This window comes from Schistocerca americana, chromosome 1, assembly GCF_021461395.2.
Source record: "Schistocerca americana isolate TAMUIC-IGC-003095 chromosome 1, iqSchAmer2.1, whole genome shotgun sequence".
Classification (NCBI taxonomy): Eukaryota; Metazoa; Arthropoda; class Insecta; order Orthoptera; family Acrididae; genus Schistocerca; species Schistocerca americana.
The window spans coordinates 382,022,965-382,042,746 of record NC_060119.1 but is presented as its reverse complement, the minus strand read 5'-3'; the positions used below and the strand labels follow the sequence as shown (position 1 = coordinate 382,042,746).

Genomic DNA, 19,782 nt, shown 5'->3' with positions numbered 1-19,782 from the left:
TTGAGAACTGTATAGCAATAAAAGGAACAAGGAATGTCCACAAATTTCTTGGCATTGCAGAAAACGTAGTTCAATGCTATGTAACATCAGAAACCGAAATTTATGGGGATCATTGTGTCAGTAAAATTAAATCTCTGTCTTTAACGTTGAATGGCATAATGCCACGTGTTTATGATGGACAGTGGTGGCTTGCAGAGGTTGAAAGAATAAGTTTGGAAAACAATGATGTTTTTGTGCATTTTTACCACCCTGCTGGCCCGAGAACATCATTCAAGAAATCTACTAGTGACAAAGTTTGGATACCAATGAAACGTGTTTTAAGGAAACTTTCAGTGCTTGAACTTACCACAGCAACTGGGAAGTCTTATTCTATATCACAGAAGCTATCTTAAGAAATAAGTGTTCTTAACATTCACCACCACGTTTAGGAACAGTCACATCTCAAACTATGTCTCAAACTATGTTAATTGAAAACATTTATTTTAAGTATGTCAAAATAATATAAATGTTAATTTCAGTAATGTTTCCACTTTTTGTATATAATTCAGTACCCTGCTTCAATAATAATTCATTATATCCCGCCAATATCACACATAAATAGGCAACAGCCACAAGATCAGTTGTAGAGTAATGTGAATTATCTCATTTTCAAAAATTCATATCTGTGTTCACAGTCAGATATCAATGTTGAAATGTTTACAGTACGTTGCTATCATATAGGTGTACAAACTGTGCAAAAATCATATTTTTATAGTCAGTCCCACCTGAGATAACTAGCCCCAAACTTAACAAAAAATAAAAATTTTCAAATTTCAAAAATTCATAAAAAATTAAGGAAACATTTGTAAGTGTTCTTGCTCTATATGAGGCTAGTAGTGTATGATATCTAACTATAGGACAAAAATAGACTGTCATGGATCACTCCTTGTTTGTTATTTTTGGGCCTAAAAAGTGGATTTTTGAAAATTTGGGTACCAAACTGGAGTCATTTTGACTGGTTATTTTTGAATTTAGAGTATTTTGTATAATAGACAATGTTGTAGAGGACACTTTTCTAAAAAAAAATCATGTCAATTGCAATGTTGTAACTTGACCCAGTGCAGAGATATTCATATTTTTGCTAACGTCTCTAAACTGAAACATCGTCGCATGCTTACAAACGAAAATGGCCCCCATTCAGTAAAGGTGAAAGGTAAATTTTTTTTAAAAAAACTGTTTTGAACTTCTCAATTATAGGGTAATCACATATAAAAAATGAAAATATTTAGAAGTGGTCAAGCAACCAACTTAATTTTTATTGGATCACTTCATTTGGACTGACCTAATAGCAAACGCCAAATTGTAGCACTCGTCTCCAAACAAAGAGGAACTGTGGTATCCACACCATCCTTGTAAGTTAAAATGTAGCCAACTTCATACACAGGACAGATTCTACCCTAATCTAACCTCTCGCCTAACCTCCTCGACCCTGCCACAAACTGAAAAATGAGATTGGGTGCACAGTGATCAAGCTGTCGACTGATGTTACGGGGAAATCTCTGGCGGCAGCATCTGATGACTTTTGTCATTGCCAATGTGAACACAGCCTTGGAAATCCAAATTGCTGCTATAGGAGTTTAGTGTTTCATTATGATGGAGCCATTTCGGCTATATTGCTATCTTCCGACCAAGTCTATATATCAGCAGTTGTCATTGTCACTCGTATTCTGTAACAACATGGTGTAGATATAGAACACTTATAATATAAGCTGACAGGTGGTTTACTGGTGTTTTTAATCATTCTTTCCCATAATTTTTATAATTTGACATTTTATCATCAGATTTGACAGATTGGCGTCCTAAATCTACAACATGTTGTAATAGGTTTCAAAGTGACAGTGACCACTACTGATATATGTACATTGTCTGAAGATTGCAATTTATCCAAAATAGATCCTATAGCAGCAATTTGGTTTTCATTATATAAAGTCTCTCAGGTGAAATATGTTTACAAGCATGTGTGAAATACATGTAACATTTATGTATGCACACAAAGCCATGGATAAAAAGGTCCTCCTAAACTCTTGGATCCATTTCAATCAAATATGGCACATGTATTACTTACTGCCTGGAAAGAAGTGCTGTGGAGGTAAGAACCAGCAACTTCCTACTGGGGTGGGTAGTAACTTGGAGAGGGAAAGGGGTAGGAGATGGACATACAGAGACCGGGGGGTGGGGGATGGTCAGAGAGAGGGGGAGGAGGAGATGGACAGAGGGGGAGGAGGAGATGGACAGAGGGAGAGGAGGGGATGACAGAGGCAGTGGCAGGAGCAGATGGACAGGGAGTGGGGGTGAGAATGTGAACAGAGAGAGAGGGAAGGAGGAGATCGACAGCGAGAGGTGGAAGCAGGAGATTGACTAATAGAAAATTGGAATAAATACGTACCCAGGCAATACCAGGTATTCAGCTACTTTTTTCTATAATGAAAGACATTTATCTGAATGTATGTTCACTTTGAAAAATACTTTCCTGAAAACCGTGATAGGTTTCAGTAGGTTCAAAATCCCTTCAGTAACGATTCTACTTCTGAGTTTAGTACTGCAGAAGTGAAAGAGTTGATAGAGCTTTCATCAGATTCTTGACTAAAAGAGAAGTTTTCATCAATGGACTACTAAAATTTGGGTTTTCACTAAGAAAAGAGGTTTGAAGACTAAGCACAAAAGCATTGAAGATATTAATTGCTTTGCACGAGTGGACTTTCAGCAGTGGCTGTCACTGCAACCAAGTCCAGATGAAGTCTTTATGTGGAGAAGAAAATGAAGATAGCTGTATCTCACTTGGTGACAAGATCTGGCAAGTTGTGTAACAAAAAAGAAGCTCAAATGTCACACCGAGATGAGTAGTATTTTATCCATAACTTTTTTATTAATTATTTTTTTACAAGGTATCTTACAGGGGAGCCACAAACTCAAAAAGGTTGAAAACCATTGCTATAATAGATCATACTTAAAGGCTAAAATACACATTGACCGCATTCTACTGTAGCTGGATGCAGACTGAAACTCTACATAGTGAAGTTACTGTACATGACCTAGCTCAGTGGTGATTCTGGGCTCAGTGACCATATGAACACTGCTCGATGGCCGTTTAGTGCAGACTGACTCTGGATTTGTGCATGGTACCTATACAGTTATTTCAAAACTGAAATAATAGAAAGGAAAAGTAGAGAAGATATACATACTTTAGAGAATGAAGTTATTTTGTTTAATGGTGGACTGTTTAATCTTCAAATGATATACACGATAAATTTTATTTCATGCAGCAGATGTTTGGGCATGCAGTTTTATCCCTGAAGTTTACAAAAACCCAACACAAAATTTCTGGGAACTGTAACTTTTATAGTTGAAATCTGTCACTAACTAAATTATTATTCTAGTAAAATTACACATTTTTGGGAGCATAAAAATCAGGGCTACAAGGCAGTGACACTGGATTTTTAAAGGGTTACATTCAAAGATTTGAACACACTGGAAAACAACAATTTTGAATAGACATATCTTTTTTAATGCATTATTTTAGGAAGCAGAGACTGATATCTTTCAGGTAAGGTATGTCAATTATAGAACAAATATATCTGCTAATGGGGATAAATTTTGAATTGCATGTAGTTTTATATTTCATTATAGAAAATGTTTCTTTGTGAATTACACTGTTGTTGTGAGCAGGCTATAGCTTAGGGGAGTGGCATTTAAGCAAGTAGGTTTATTACACCTTGCTACATTGCACACTATATCCTTTCTCCCAAGCAGGTGGTGGTGGTGGCCGAGGGTTTGGGCCTCATTCCACCATAATATGTACTTTACTTTAAGTACTTAAGGATGTACTAGCTTTCTGTTGAATCAATGAGAGGGGAGAGGGAGGGGAGGAGGGGAAGGAGAGAGGGAGAGAGAGAGAGAGAGAGAGAGAGAGAGAGAGAGAGAGAGAGAGAGAGAGTGTGTGTGTGTGTGTGTGTGTGTGTGTGTGTGTGTCGGGGGGGGGGGGAGATTAAGGTGAGAACTAGCTTTTTTGAGACAGAATAAAAGGAACCATCTGCAATAATCTAAAGTGATTTAGCGAAACCACTGAAAAAATAAATCTTAACAGGCAGGCAGGGATTTGAACCTCACTCCTCTTAATTCAAGTGCAGTGCCTTGACCCTGGGCTCACTTGGTAGCAGGGAGCTGGAGATTGTTAGCATCAAGATAGGCAGGATGGAAACAGTGTCCGATGAAAATGCTGTGCAGTTGACATGCTCATGGTTGCTAGAGAACACCAAGCAACATGTAAAGAAACAGCAAGCCATCAATACCTACAGCCCATTCAATAACATTCTATATACTGAAAAGAGCAATTGATCCATAGTCCTTAACTGAGGGATTACCAGAAGCAGAGTCACTTGCTATTTTTTCTCCACACATTCTTTGTAACTCTTCTTGGCAATGGTTCTATCCTCCTCTATTTCCTCATTTCCAAATGATGTACTCTCCTAGCTACCAACACATCCCAGTCTTTAATCCCTCTCCAGCATCAACACAACAATGCATGTTCTCCACTCATCAATCATTTTCATTTCCAATGTCTCCTCTCTCTTTTGCTCCTACTACTATTATTTCCATCCATCTTGCTTTTCCTTTTACTGCCACTGCCTCTCACCGATCATCACTATCTCCTCTCTTTGGCTCCCACTGCTATTTTCTTCATCCATCTCTCCTTCTGCCACTTTCTCTCATCCACCATCACTGTGTCCTCTTTTTCTCACTGGCACTGTCTCCTCTTTTCCACCATAACTGTCTCTCCACTACTCTCTTTCAGCACAAAAAAGTGTGAATATGTTTGCCTGCCAATATTTTTGGTGAGAAAGGCTGAATAAGGATTGAGGCAGCTTGTTCCTCACTTTCCTGTCAGTCTTTTAAAGAGGAACACGTTCGTCCTTTTTTGTGCTCTGACAGAAGCGAATTATTCAACTGGTTCCCTTCTTTTTCCTGTTCTGACAGGGTGTGAAGCTTAAATACAACAAATTCTATAGGACAGTTAAGTTTTGACAGTTTACTTACATACTTCAAGACATTTAATTAAATTGGAACACAAAACTCGCCTCGGTGGCCAGAGACAGTGGTCGTGTGTATGTGTATGTGTGTGTGTGTGTGTGTGTGTGTGTGTGCATTATCTAATTCAGGAGAAGGCCTTCTGGCCAAAAGCTCATACGTTTAGTAGTCTGTTTGCTGTGACTGTCTGCGACTCAACATCACCATTATGAGCAGCAATCCATCTCTCTCACAATTTTGTCATCTATATACTTTCACACATATAAACAACAAATCAGTATGCAAGACTACAATTCATCGAAAGCACCTGACTTAAGAGTTGTGTTTTAAAAGAATAAAAATCAAAAATATTTTACTGAATACTTGACCTCTCTCTGGTTAATAGAACCTAAGATATGACCCCCTGAAAAATCGAATTTTTGTGCACGGCTTTTTGTAAAGTATTGGTACCGTACATTGTCGTGCATGGACAACTACACTACTGGCCATTAAAATTGCTACACCACGAAAATGACGTGCTACAGACACGAAATTTAACCGACAGGAAGAAGATGCTGTGATATGCAAATGATTAGCTTCTAAGAGCATTCACACAAGGTTGGCACCGGTGGTGACACCTACAACGTGCTGACATGAAGAAAGTTTCCAACTGATTTCTCATACACAAACAGCAGTTGACCGGCGTTGCCTGGTGAAACGTTGTTGTGATGCCTTGTGTAAGGAGGAGAAATGCGTACCATCACATTTCTGACTTTGATAAAGGTTGGATTGAAGCCTATTGCGATTGCGGTTTATCATATCGCAACATTGCTGCTCGTGTTGGTCGAGATCCAATGACTGTTAGCAGAATTGGAATCGGCGAGTTCAGGAGGGTAATACCGAACGCCGTGCTGGATCCCAATGGCCTCGTATCACTAGCAGTCGAGATGATAGGCATCTTATCCGCATGGCTGTAACGGATCGTGCAGCCACATCTCAATCCCTGAGTCAACAGATGGGGACGTTTGCAAGATAACAACCATCTGCACGAACAGTTCGACGATGTTTGCAGCAGCATGGACTATCAGCTCAGAGACCATGGTTGCGGTTACCCTTGACGCTGCATCACAGACAGGAGCGTCTGCGATGGTGTACTCAACGACGAACCTGGGTGCATGAATGGTAAAACGTCATTTTTTCGGATGAATCCAGCTTGTGTTTACAGCATCATGATGGTCGCATCCGTGTTTGGCGACATCGCGGTGAACGCACATTGGAAGCATGTATTTGTCATCGCCATATTGGCGTATCACCCAGCGTGATGGTATGGGGTGCCATTGGTTACACATCTCGGTCACCTCTTGTTCGCATTGACGGCACTTTGAACAGTGGACATTACATTTCAGAGGTGTTACGACCCGTGGCTCTACCCTTCATTCAGTCCCTGCGAAACCCTACATTTCAGCAGGATAATGCACGACCGCACGTTGCAGGTCCTGTATCGGCCTTTCTGGGTACAGAAAATGTTCGACTGCTGCCCTGGCCAGCGCAATCTCCACATCTCTCTCCAATTGAAAACGTCTGGTCAATAGTGGACGAGCAACTGGCTCGTCACAATACGCCAGTCACTACTCTCGATGAACTGTGGTATCGTGTTGAAGCTGCATGGGCAGCTGTACCTGTACCCGCCATCCAAGCTATGTTCGACTCAGTGCCCAGGCGTATCAAGGCCAATATCACAGCCAGAGCTGGTTGTTCTGGGTAGTGATTTCTCAGGATCTATGCACTCAAATTGCATGAAAATGTAATCACATGTCAGTTCTAGTATAATATATTTGTCCAATGAATACCCATTTATCATCTGCATTTCTTCTTGGTGTAGCAATTTTAATGGCCAGTAGTGTAATTACAGTTAACAATATCCTTTCCTGAAGGTTCAAGGGCAGGAAGTTTTTTGTCATTGGAACACGGTAAATTGCAGAATATATATCATGGAATACAGCTCGTGATTTTTTTTCCTTTATGGAAAATGTTTTGCTTATGAGGAAAACCACACAGAAATAATAGTCATTAGTGAGGTTGGTGGGCTCCTTCAAAAACACCAGCACTCCAAATAATCTTGTTACTCGATTCACTCACACATTTATGTTGGAAAAACACACAATAAGCACACTGGTTCCCTATCTTGCTGCCAAACAAGAAGAAATATGTCTTTTTCATAGAATATGTAACTGAACATATACCTTAAGAAGCATCAAAACACAAACACTTTATTACAACAATTCTTAAGAAGTAAACACCCTTTTTGGTCACAGCATTACTGATCATGTGAGAAATATGTACAGATCAAGTAGTCTATTATGTGAAGATGCCATATTGTGAGACTTACAGCATGACATGTTCTTGTAGTGTTTTCTATTGTTTAAATGTGGAGTCTGATATTTAATGAAAATGTGTAGTTACAGGTGATGGCATGAAATGGTAGTTACAATATGATTTACAATTTGAACACTTTAAAGAAATGGAAACTTCGCTTCTTTCTTCACATTGCATACCAATGTGACATCATCATTATTGAAAAAAGGAAAGTGGGTGAGGGATATTTTCAACAGTTCACAGAATTCGGTAGTCTATGGTGAATGAGCAGGATGTACTGTGATAGTTACACAAGATTATCTTTTTTTACTCATTCAGTTCCCTAGCAAAAATACGGGATTTACTCTGTTCACTGGAACTTAAAATTCTTTCAGAAACATACAGTATTTTGATAAAAAGCTTGTGAGTTTCCAGCAGAGTGACATTGTTGCAAACCACATTCTTTTGCAACACTGCCACTCAGCTGGAAACTTATGAGTTTCTCCATCAGCAACATATGCCAGGTAAGTCTATATTCCAACATACAATGTGATGAGTCTAGCGTACTTACATTCTGTTGAAATCAAACACCAATCACTGGGCTTTCAGCCACTCACTTATTTCCACATCTTCTCTCGTTGCTCTCAGATCAAAATATGAATCCAGCTATTGCAAACATGTGCAATTGCCAAATATCTTTTAATTCATTCTATGTGACAAACCTCATAACAAAAATTCAGGTATAAGTGGTAACTCTGAAGGTAGTTGAGGGTTACGATGCAGTTGTGAGAATGCTTCCTTTCTGCTCTAGTTCGTAACACTGGTTTTCAATAGCACGTTTCACACAGAAAAATTAGTGGCAGCAGCAGGGTTGCGATGGAGATGCCCTCCGTGACAGCTCGTAGCAAGCATAGCATCTAGTCACAATCAGTTGACATCATACTTGTGATCTCTCACGTTTACTCAGCATGAGTGATCAATGGTCAGCTTTTGGATGTTCTGGTAAGTTGCACAATATTTCATAACTGACCCAGTCATCTTCTTCAGGTGCTACGAACTTTGTCATTTCATGTACTCGCCACCTGGATGGCACCCACACTGTGAACTATTGTTGGTCTCACACCATTATTTACAGCCAAGTTCAAGTCCCAACATTCATCATGCACTTTGATGCTCTATTGTTTTTCAGAGCTCGAACAGATATTCCTTGAAATGCAAATTCTCTTAGTGTTTTCAAGCTCTGATGGATGAGATAGTCAACAAGATTTTAATTAACTGAATGTCAGACTCCAAGCATTATTGAAATTGAAACCTCTGTCACTGTTTATTAGATTTTCTGACATCCTTATTTCAATACACTCCTTAATTATGCATTCCCAAAAACTTCGCATTTGCACCAAGACACTTGTCTCATCATATTTCATTTCATGATCATACTCAAGGCAGTGCTCGGCAACAGCTGATTTACTTGGTTGTTTTAATCGGGTGTGTTCCTGATATCTCTGCTCAATTGTTCTGATAGACTGTCTCACAGGGGCCGCCACTTTAGATGGAAACACCAATTCCACTGTCTTGTCACCAAGGAACACACTTGCAGCTGCCACATGCCGCCCTGCTGTGCAGACTTATAGCTCTGTCACCTGATAGTTGTGACAGGTAGGAAGATGTTATAATAATGCAAAAAAATCCCTTTTCCCCAATTTGTGTATTAGACCATTGTTTCTATGCTACAAAAAGTGACTACCAAGAACACTGTTAGAACATACAAGACAACCATCTTGTTGAAAACAAGTTGAGTGAGCTGCTCATCAAGGTGCAGACAGCATAGCTGCAAACCTACAGACTGGCCTAGACTGCATAATGAGTCATACAACAACTGACTAAATCCTGAATGACAATAATGAATGAAGACTTGAAGACTCTTCATGCACATCACTGACATATCAACTGATCAGGCTGACTGCTCTGATAATGTCATGAGCATAATTCAGCCAAGAATTTGCACTATTCAAAATGTCTTACCAAACTCCTTGGCCCCTGGTAGGTACGTGTTCCGCAGATATGGCTGACAGAGGCACGACTGCCACAATGTGAATTCTTGGAAATGTCAATATTCCATTCAGGGTGAAAGAATATGGCAGTAGTAGACAGAGAGAATTCAAACAAAGACTTTAAACCATCGAACATACCCAGCTGTGCCCACATCTTGCTACATAAAGCCTGACTGATAACAAAATAAATTGAAATTTAAAAACTCAGTTACTTTACTACTTGTTTTAAAAATAAACAAAAGTTGTTAGATGAATACTATTCAAGTTTTTTGTGCCAACATGTTGACATTATGATCAGTAAGTAGAAGACTTGGTTCAAATGGCTCTGAGCACTATGGGACTTAACTTCTGAGGTCATCAGTCCCCTAGGACTTAGAACTACTTAAACCTAACTAACCTAAGGACATCACACACATCCATGTCCACGGCAGGATTCGAACCTGCAACCGTAGCGGTCATGTGGTTCCAGACTGTAGCGCCTAGAACCGCTCGGCCACTCCGGCCGGCTAGAAGACTTCTACACGGAGTTACAGAAACGGAAAGATGACAGCAGATCCCACAGCAAGATCACAACAGGGCTTTTCAGCGCAAAAGTAGTAGGACAAAAACTTACGAGTAATTTTGACAAAAAATAAAAACACCTACAGCCGTCCTTATGATTTCATTTTATTTTGTCGCTACCAGTTTTGACGCTTCACTGCATCATCTTCAGGCTATTTTGACGCGGTACAGGTGGATACGATCCTCATGCATAACCCATCAGTTGCCAGCCTTACTGGATTCACAGATAATCTAAAACTCATGTGTCAGCACTCTAACCATCATCTGTCAACTGGTTATTTATACTTGATTGATTATTGGTAGGCAAGTTACATGTCTTGTTCCCACATATTGCTGCTGGGTTAGTCATTAAACAGGAAATTATTTTTATAAAATTACAAGACAGTGTGGCTGTCCAGTACTTACCTTCAGGAGACAACATTTTTAGTGATGTCCATAAATGCAGTAAAAGTAAAGAAACCCTCCTAGATTCCATAACTACTGTATTAGGAAAAAGGGTTGTGTCAGGGAAAGTTAAAATGAAAGAGCATGTAGGTCACTCAGATCCCATGGTGAGAGGGATCCAGCTGGTGTGAGGATGAGGGGAGACAAAAATGAAGGGGTGGTGTCAAAGAATAGGTCAGTTGAGCAGTGTCCCAACTTCAGGCCAGAATGATGGAAAGACAGGGTGAGAAGCAAAGATGTGTTAAGATGAAAAAATGATTAAGAACTAGGAGAAAAAAGAGATGGGGAAAACCAAAACGAGACAGGTGGCAAAGATGAATAAATCAAAGTATTTCACTAATGTTGTTGATGATAAATCCTGAAACTAAGGTGTGCCCACTACTTCAGTCAAGAAGTGCTAAGGAGTGACTTGGCAACTGTTCACATTCTCTTTAAACCACAGGGCACATTCTGTGCAAGTCAAGTCACTGTCTATCCAAAATAAACATCACACTAACCTTTTAATTTCCTATTATATTTTCCTGTAATCCTTTGTGTAATAGAATTCAAAAGAACCAATAAATTCATTACTTGAAAAATATATAATGACGCACATAATGATTTTACAGCGCAATAGAACTGTTTAAGCCTTTTGCTGATGTAGGCACAGTGTAGAATGCTGGCAGCATTACAGTCCAAAAAGACATTTAATGTTATGATAAATAATATATTTAAGAGCCCATAGTTCCTTAAATTTCAAATAAAAAATGCTACTTAGATAATGAGAGAAGCAAGATGTGTATGCTGACTCCTCTGCAGCAGCAGAAAGTAAGAAAGTTTCCTCACCACCTTCTGGGTTTTGTATTCTTTATTCAATACCATCTTTAAGACGATTGGTTTTCTGTTTTTCTCACAATTTTATTTACATTTAATATGATTCAGAATATACATAGGGTAACTATGCACGCAAAAGAACTAGGAGAATTATTTAGTACAAATAAATGTGGGAAGAATTTAGAAAACATGAGATTACATATATGTTACTACAATGATTTAAAGCTCAACATACCTTCAGTTCCTCAATTTCCCTTGAACCTTGTGAAATTCCTAAACAAGCTGACATTGATGAAGGTGCAGATGGGCCATTCTAAATTCCAACAGAAAGAAGTTTTAGTAATCAGTTATGTAATCATTTCAATAAGCGACTGACAATAATATATCACAATATACACATAAGACATCAATTTCACAAGACACATCTGACGAGTCCACAATTCTACACTACTGGCCGTTAAAATTGCTACACCAAGAAGAAATGCAGATGATAAACGGGTATTCATTGGACAAATATATTATACTAGAACTGACATGTGATTACATTTTCACGCAATTTGGGTGCATTGAACCCGAGAAATCACTACCCAGAACAACCACCTCTGGCCGTAATAACGGCCTTGATACGCCTGGGCATTGAGTCAAACAGAGCATGGATGGCGTGTACAGGTACAGCTACCCAAGCAGCTTCAACACGATACCACAGTTCATCAAGAGTAGTGACTGGCGTATTGTGACGAGCCAGTTGCTCGTCCACTATTGACCAGACATTTTCAATTGGTGAGAGATCTGGAGAATATGCTGGCCAGGACAGCAGTCGAACATTTACTGTATCCAGAAAGGCCCATACAGGACCTGCAACGTGCGGTCGTGCATTATCCTGCTGAAATGTAGGGTTTCGCAGGGATTGAATGAAGGGTAGATCCACGGGTCGTAACACATCTGAAATGTAATGTCCATTGTTCAAAGTGCCGTCAATGTGAACAAGAGGTGACCGAGACGTGTAACCAATAGCATCCCATACCATCACACCGGGTGATACGTCAGTATGGCGATGACGAATACATGCTTCCAATGTGCGTTCACCGCGATGTCGCCAAACACGGATGCGACCATCATGATGCTGTAAACAGAACCTGGACTCATCCGAAAAAATGACGTTTTACCATTCGTGCACCCAGGTTCGTCATTGAGTACACCATCACAGGCGCTCCTGTCTGTGATGCAGCATCAAGGGTAACCACAGCCATGGTCTCCGAGCTGATAGTCCATGCTGCTGCAAACATCATCGAACTGTTCATGCAGATGGTTGTTGTCTTGCAAACGTCCCCATCTGTTGACTCAGGGATCGAGGCGTGGCTGCACGATCCGTTACAGCCATGCGGATAAGATGCCTGTCATCTCAACTGCTAGTGATACGAGGCCGTTCTGCTAACAGTCATTGGATCTCAAACAACGCGAGCAGCAATGTCGCGATACGATAAACCGCAATCGCGATAGGCTCCTTACACGAGGCATCACAACAACGTTTCACCAGGCAACGCCGGTCAACTGCTGTTTGTGTATGAGAAATCGGTTGGAAACTTTCCTCATGTCAGCACGTTGTAGGTGTCGCCACCGGCGCCAACCTTGTGTGAATGCTCTGAAAAGCTAATCATTTGTATATCACAGCATGTTCTTCCTGTTGGTTAAATTTTGCGTCTGTTGCACGTCATCTTCGTGGTGTAGCAATTTTAATGGCCAGTAGTGTACCATGACCAACTTGAGGAGGAAACTAGTCTCATAAATGAGAAGGAAATAAGTTCAAGAAACATTTTAAAAATATTTACTGATGTCATGAGATTAAAGAATCTGGTTTCTGGATGCCTACAATTGGTTAATGTTACATTACACCGACGCAACAAAAGTTATGGGTTTAGCAATATGCACATACACAAGCTATAAAAGAGCAGTGAGATGGTGGAGCTGTCATTTGTACTCAGGTGATACATGTGAAAAGATTTCAACATGATTATGGGTGCATTTGGGAATTAACAGGCTTTGAATGCAGAATGGTAGTTAGAGCTACACATTTGGGACATTCCATTTTGGAAATCATTAGGGAATTCAATATTCTAAGATTCACCATGTCATGAGTTCGAGAATTTCAAATTTCATCATCACCTCTCACACAGACAATGCAGAGGCTGGCAGCCATCAGTTAATGCCCGAGAGTGGTGATGTCTGTGGAATGTATGACGTATGTCTCTGTTAGGACGGTGTGGCAAAATTTGGTGTTGATAAGATATGGCAGGAGATAACTGATGGAAGTGCCTCTGCTAACAACACAACACTACCTGCAGTGCCTCTCCTGGGCTCATGAGCACATTTTTGGACCCTAGATGACTGGAAAACTGTGGCCTGGTAGGATGAGTTCCAATTTCAGCTGGTAAAAGCTGATGGTAGGGTTCAAGTATAGTGCAGACCACGCAACTCCACGGACCCAAGTTGTCAATAAGGCACTGTGCAAGGTGCGTGGCTCTATAATTATATGGGCTATGTTTATATGGAATGGACTGGGTCCTCTGGTCCCATTAAACCGATCACTGACTGGAAATGGTTATGTTCAGGTACTTGGATACAATTTGGAGCTATTCATGGACTTTGTGCTCCCAGACAACAATGCAATTTTTATGGGTGACAATGTACCATGTCAGTGGGCTGCAACTTCTTGCGATTGGCTTGAAGAATATTCTGAACAATTCCATCAAATGATTTAGCCACCCATCAAACATTTAAGGGACATAATTGAGAGGTCAGTTCATACACAAAATTCTGCATCGGCAACACTTTCACAATTATGGACAGCTACAGAGGCAGTGTGGCTCAAAATTTCTGCAGGGGGCTTCCAATGACTTGAGGCCATGCCAAGTTGTGTTGCTGCACTTCACTGGGCAAAAAGAGGTCCGGCACAATATTATGAGGTATCCCATAACTTTTGTCGTCTCAGTGTATATGGCACACATATAACAGAAATTAAGAGTGTTTTATATCCCGAATTTTTTGTGGTAGTTTTCATCATTCGCTTAAAACGATACAACGAAAGTGCAATGGAAGAAAACCACAAAACTTACAGCGAATAAAATTATAAACTTTCAGCACACTTCAACTTAACTTAAAGTAATAACATTAAAGTCTTCTAGTTACGTGGCAGTCACTGAAAAACTCAAGTCCTTGAATGACTTTAGGACTTCAAGTCTACATCACACAGCAGCAGGGAAACACACACACACACACAAAGTTTTAAATTTTACAAGGTTTCAGAGCCAGTGGCTCCTTCTTCTGGCAGAAGAGTTGAAGGGGAAGAAAGAGGGGTGAAGGAAAATGACTTGAGAGGTTTAGGGAAAGGGGTACAGTTCAGAAAAGTTGCCCAGAACCCTGGGACAGGGGAGACTTTCCAAAAAGGATAAGAAGGAAAGACTGATTGTTGGGGACCACACTGGACAAGATTTGAAAATATGAGAGCTAAAAGGTGGAAGATAGGCTAATATGCAAGACATAGATTACTACTAAAACATTGTGCATGAGTTAATAAAAGCAAAAAGCTAAATGCATTGTAACAGAGGTTGGAGGGGCACAGCAAAAAACAGAAAAATAGGCTAGTCATAAAATGAAATATGCATAAAAGTAAAATAGAGTGAAGAAAGGAGTCGTTACTGTGAAGAAATGCTGAGACGGAAGGAATTAAAGTAAATTAAGGCCAGGTGGGTGGTGAGAACCAAGGACATGTTGTAGTGTTAGTCCCCCACCTGTGGAGTTCTGAGAAACTGTTGTCTGGAAGAAGACTCCAGATGGCGTGTGTGGTGAAACACGCACCAAAATCATGACTATCACGCTGTACAGCTTGCTCTGCAACAGGATATTATGTGTTGCCTGTATATACCTTCTGCTTATGCCCATTCATCCTGACTGATTACTGGGTGATAGTCATGCCAATGTAAAAGGCTGAAAGTGTTTAGATAACAGCTGGTATACGATGTGTCATTTCACAGGTGACTCTCCCTTTGATAGTATATGTTTTGTCAGTTACAGGGCTGGAACCAGTGGAGGTAGGAGGGTGCATAGGGCAAGTCTCCAGTGGGGGTTGTCACAAGGGGTAGGAGCCATAGGGTAGGGAGATGGGTGCAGAAGGAGCGTAGGGTCTGACAAGGATATTGCAGAGATTGGAAGGACGATGAAAAGCTAGTCTAGGTGTGGTGGCCAAAATCTCAGACAGGATGGATCTCATTTTAGGGTACGATTTTAGGAAGTCATGGCCGTGTCGAAGAAGCTGATTAATACAGTCAAGGCCAGCATAATACTGGGTGACAAATGGTGTGCTCCAAAGTTGTTTTTTGGAGGGATCAGCAGTACCAGGATTAGATGTGATGGCCCGGGAAATCTGCTTTTGAACCACACTGCTGGGATAATCAGTCCAGTGAAGGCTGAAGTGAGAGTGGCGGTGTACTGCTCTAAAGAGGCTGCATTCGAGCAAATATGTTTGCCTCGAATGCCAAGGCTGTATGGGAGGGAACATTTGACATGGAAAGAATGGCAACTGTCAAAATATAAGTATTGTTGTTTGTTAGTAGGTCTGATGTGGACTGAAGTGTGTACCTGGCCTTCAGTGAGGATGAGATCAATCTCAAGGAAAGTGACTTGGGATTTGGAACAGGACCTTGCAAAATTTAATTGGGAGAAGTTATTTAGAGATTCCAACAATTTTAACAAGTCGGACTCACCACCAGTCCATATGGCAAAGATGTAATCAATGTATCTAAACCAAACCAGGGGCTGAAGGCTTATGGATCCCAGGAAAACCCCCTCCAAGTGACTCATGAAAAGGTTGGCATAGGAAGGAGCCATCCCGATTCCCATGGTCATACTGCTGATCTGTTTGTATGTCTGCCTCTCAAAGTCAAAGTAAATATGGTAAATATGAAGTTGATTTAGGTGAGTAAGAAGGATGTCATGAGTTTGGAATTAGGTGGAAAATGAACAAGAAAATGTTCAGCAGCAGACAGACCATGTATGTGGGGAACATTGGTATAGAGGGAGATGGCATCAATGGTGACAAGCGAGGTGTGTGGTAGGAGTGGGAAGGGCACGGATGTCAGATGATCTAGGAAATGGTTGGTATCTTTAATATAGGAGGGAAGTCTTTGTATTATGGGTTGCAGGTGTTGATCAACTAACACAGATACACGTTTGGTGGGTGCTTTCAACTGTAGGACATCCAGCATCCAGGATGATTGAGTTTGTGGATTTTAGGAGGAAGGTAAAAGGTAGGGGTGAGTGGTTTGGGTGAAGCAAGAAGTACTACGGGTTCAGCTGTAAGTCCTTGTGAGGGGACTGAGGTTTTTACGAAGGACTGTAGGTCATTTTGAATCACTGGGATGGGATCTTGATGGCAGATGCTGTATGTAGAGCTGTCAGAAAGCTGGTGTAGACCTTCAATAACATACTCCTGTCAGTCAAGTACCATAATGGTAGATCCTTTGTCTGCTGGGAGGACAATGATCATTTTAAGGAACGAAGAGCCTGGAGTTCTGCAGAGGACCAGTTAGGGTCATGTTGTAGGGACCTGAGCAAAGGTTGTGAAGCGATGCTGGATGTCAGGAATTCTTGGAAGGCTTGTAAGGGATGATTCTGAGGTATTGTTGGTGAATCAAGTTGGGATCATGGCCGGAACTGTTCAAGGCAGGGTTCAATGTCAGGTTTGCTGTTGTAAAGGTTTTGGGATTGGGTTGCAAAGTAGTATTTCCATTTGACATTATGTGTGAATGAAAGTGGGTCCTTCACCAGGGCTGCTTTGGACGAGAGGTTGAGAACACTTTACTGTTGTGACTGGTCTGGGAAGCTGTGGGTTATTAAGAAGGTTGGCCAACCTTGGTTTGTAGGAGAGGAGTGGGGTTGACGGTATGGCTGTTTGGGGAGCTCCAGAGGGACAGGAAGGGAAATACCACTGCTAAGGCAGTTTAGGAGAAGGTGGGATAGTTTTTTTAGGTGAAGTCTGGCATGTTGTTGCAGTCTGAAGTTCCCTTCTCGGATGATACCAACGAAGGACACACGAGGAGCAGTTAACTGCAGGAAGAGAGAAATCTGGTAGAGTGGAAACTGGCAGATGAGGCATATACGTCACAGATTAGTCAGGTAAGTGCAAGAGATTGTTGTATTTGAAACTGTACAAGAAGCTGGTGTAGAGTAGGATTACATCCAGAAATAGGCACTTTCAATGTTTCAATGTTGATCACATCCTCACCGAAGGCCAGCTACACACTTCCGTCCACATCAAACCAACAAACAACAGAACTTACATCCTTACCATGTCAAACGTTCCCTCCCATACAGCCTTGGCATTGAGGCAAACATATTTGTTCGGATGCAGACTCTTTACAGCAATACATCACCACTCCCACTTCAGCCTTCACTGGACATAATATCCCAACAGCCCAGTTCAAAAGTAGATTTCCTGTGCCATCACATCCAATCCTGGTACAGCTAACCCTTCAAAAAAACAACTTTGGAACGAACACACCTCTTGTCACCCAGTATCATGCTGCTCTTGAATGTATTAACCAGCTTCTTCAACACAGCCATGACTTCCTAAAATCTGTCCTGAACTGAGTTCCGTCCTGTCTGAGATTTTGCTCACCATACCTAGAATAGTTTTTCATCATCCTCCCAATCTTCGCAATATCCTTGTCAGACCCTATGCTCCTTCTGCACCCATCTCCAGACCTTATGCTCCTAGTGCACCCATCTCCCTACCCTATGGCTCATACACCTGTGGCCATACCCAATGCAAGACTTGCCCTATGCACCCTCCTACCACCTGCCCTGTAACTGGCAAAACATATACTATCAAAGGGAGAGCCAAATGTGAAACGACGCATGTCACATACCAGCTATTATGTAAACACTGTTTGACCTTTTACATTGGGATGACTATCACCCAGTAATCAGTTATGATGAATGGGCATAGGCAGAGGGTATATACAGGTAACACACAATATCCTGTTTCAGAGCATGTTTTACCACACATAGCATCTGGATTCTTCCCACGGACACCAGTTTCTCAGAACTCCACAGGTGGGGACTAGCACTACAACATGTCCTTGGTTCTCGCCACCCACCTGGCCTTAATTCATGTTAATTCTTTACGCTTCAGCATTTCTTCACATTAACTACTCCTTTCTTCACTCCAATTTAGTTTTCTACATTGTTCCTTTTTTGACTTGTCTATTTTTCTATTTTTTGCCATCCCCCTCCCACCTCTGTTACATACAATGCTCTTAGTTTTTATTCTTATTAACTTGAACATGATGTTTTAGCAGTAATCTCTGCCTTGCACAATACCCTGTATTCCACCTTTAAGCTCTCAGGTTTTCAAATCTTGTACAGTGCATTCCCCAACAATCAGTCTTTCCTTCTCATACCATCCTGTAAGTCTCCCCTGATCCGGAGTTCTGGGTGACTTTTCTGAATTGTACCACTATCCCTAAACCTGATGAGCAGATTTTCTATCAATACAGCATATTACCAATAATTGATTATTTTCTTGTGTGTGTAAAAATTTAAATCTGAGTGCACATAAGCAACGAAAAAGATCAAGATAAGAACCAAATACACAAAGCAAAAGGATTATGGATGTATTCTCTCACTTTCACTATTTCCCTTCTTTCCATCTCTAATGTCTTCCTTTAGTATTTACGAATTACCGCATTTACTCGAATCTAAGCCGCACTTTTTTTCCGGCTTTTGTAATCCAAAAAACCGCCTGCGGCTTAGAATCAAGTGCAAAGTAAGCGGAAGTTCTGAAAAATGTTGGTAGGTGCCGCCACAACAAACTTCTGCCGTCGAATATATGAAGCGCTACACAGGCATGCTTTGCAGGTACAAAGATAAAAACTGGCGCCAAAATCTCTGCGTCAGTAAATAAATTAAAAAAAAGGTGGAAGACGAGCTTTTTTTCTCTGCCCCGAGTTTCGACCACTGCATTTTCATACATTATCCAATGAAGTAAATACAAATGCCGTATTGTTCATCTTCGAATGTAGCAGCATTTCAATGTACTACGAAAATCCGACTGGCAAGACTGTTTGGGGTGTTTGTCAATATGGCCAACTCTACGTTCTGAATTTTTTCCTACCTGTGAGAAGAGATGGTTGCTAATAGCAACTTTTATGAAGTGTGAATCACATGCAGTATTCTCTTCGCCATAAGAATAATACGAATATAAACATTTTGCCATGTATTCTTTCGTGTTTGCTGCTATCTCGTTTAAATCCTGTCTGCCTAATAAACTACGAAACTAGAGTGAGACAACAGCAAACGCGGAATTATGTCATGTTTATATTTGTATTATTCTTATGCCTGATAGTGATACAGTCAGAAATGAATCACGGCATTGGACTAGATTTTTAAATCTAAGATGACTCTAATTTCTGTGCAGAATGTAATGTACTAAAGAGGCATCTGCAAAGATTTTCAAACG

General features: G+C 40.7%; 1 protein-coding gene across 1 annotated transcript in view; it reads right to left on the bottom strand.

Annotated features, from left to right (window-relative positions):
• The window catches only part of LOC124601260, a 235,693-nt gene that overhangs the window by 127,257 nt on the left and 88,654 nt on the right, over positions 1-19,782 (bottom strand). The window contains exon 6 of the mRNA XM_047136230.1: positions 11,503-11,580. Coding sequence (XP_046992186.1) covers positions 11,503-11,580 — 78 coding nt within the window. The remainder of the gene's footprint in view (positions 1-11,502; positions 11,581-19,782) is intronic.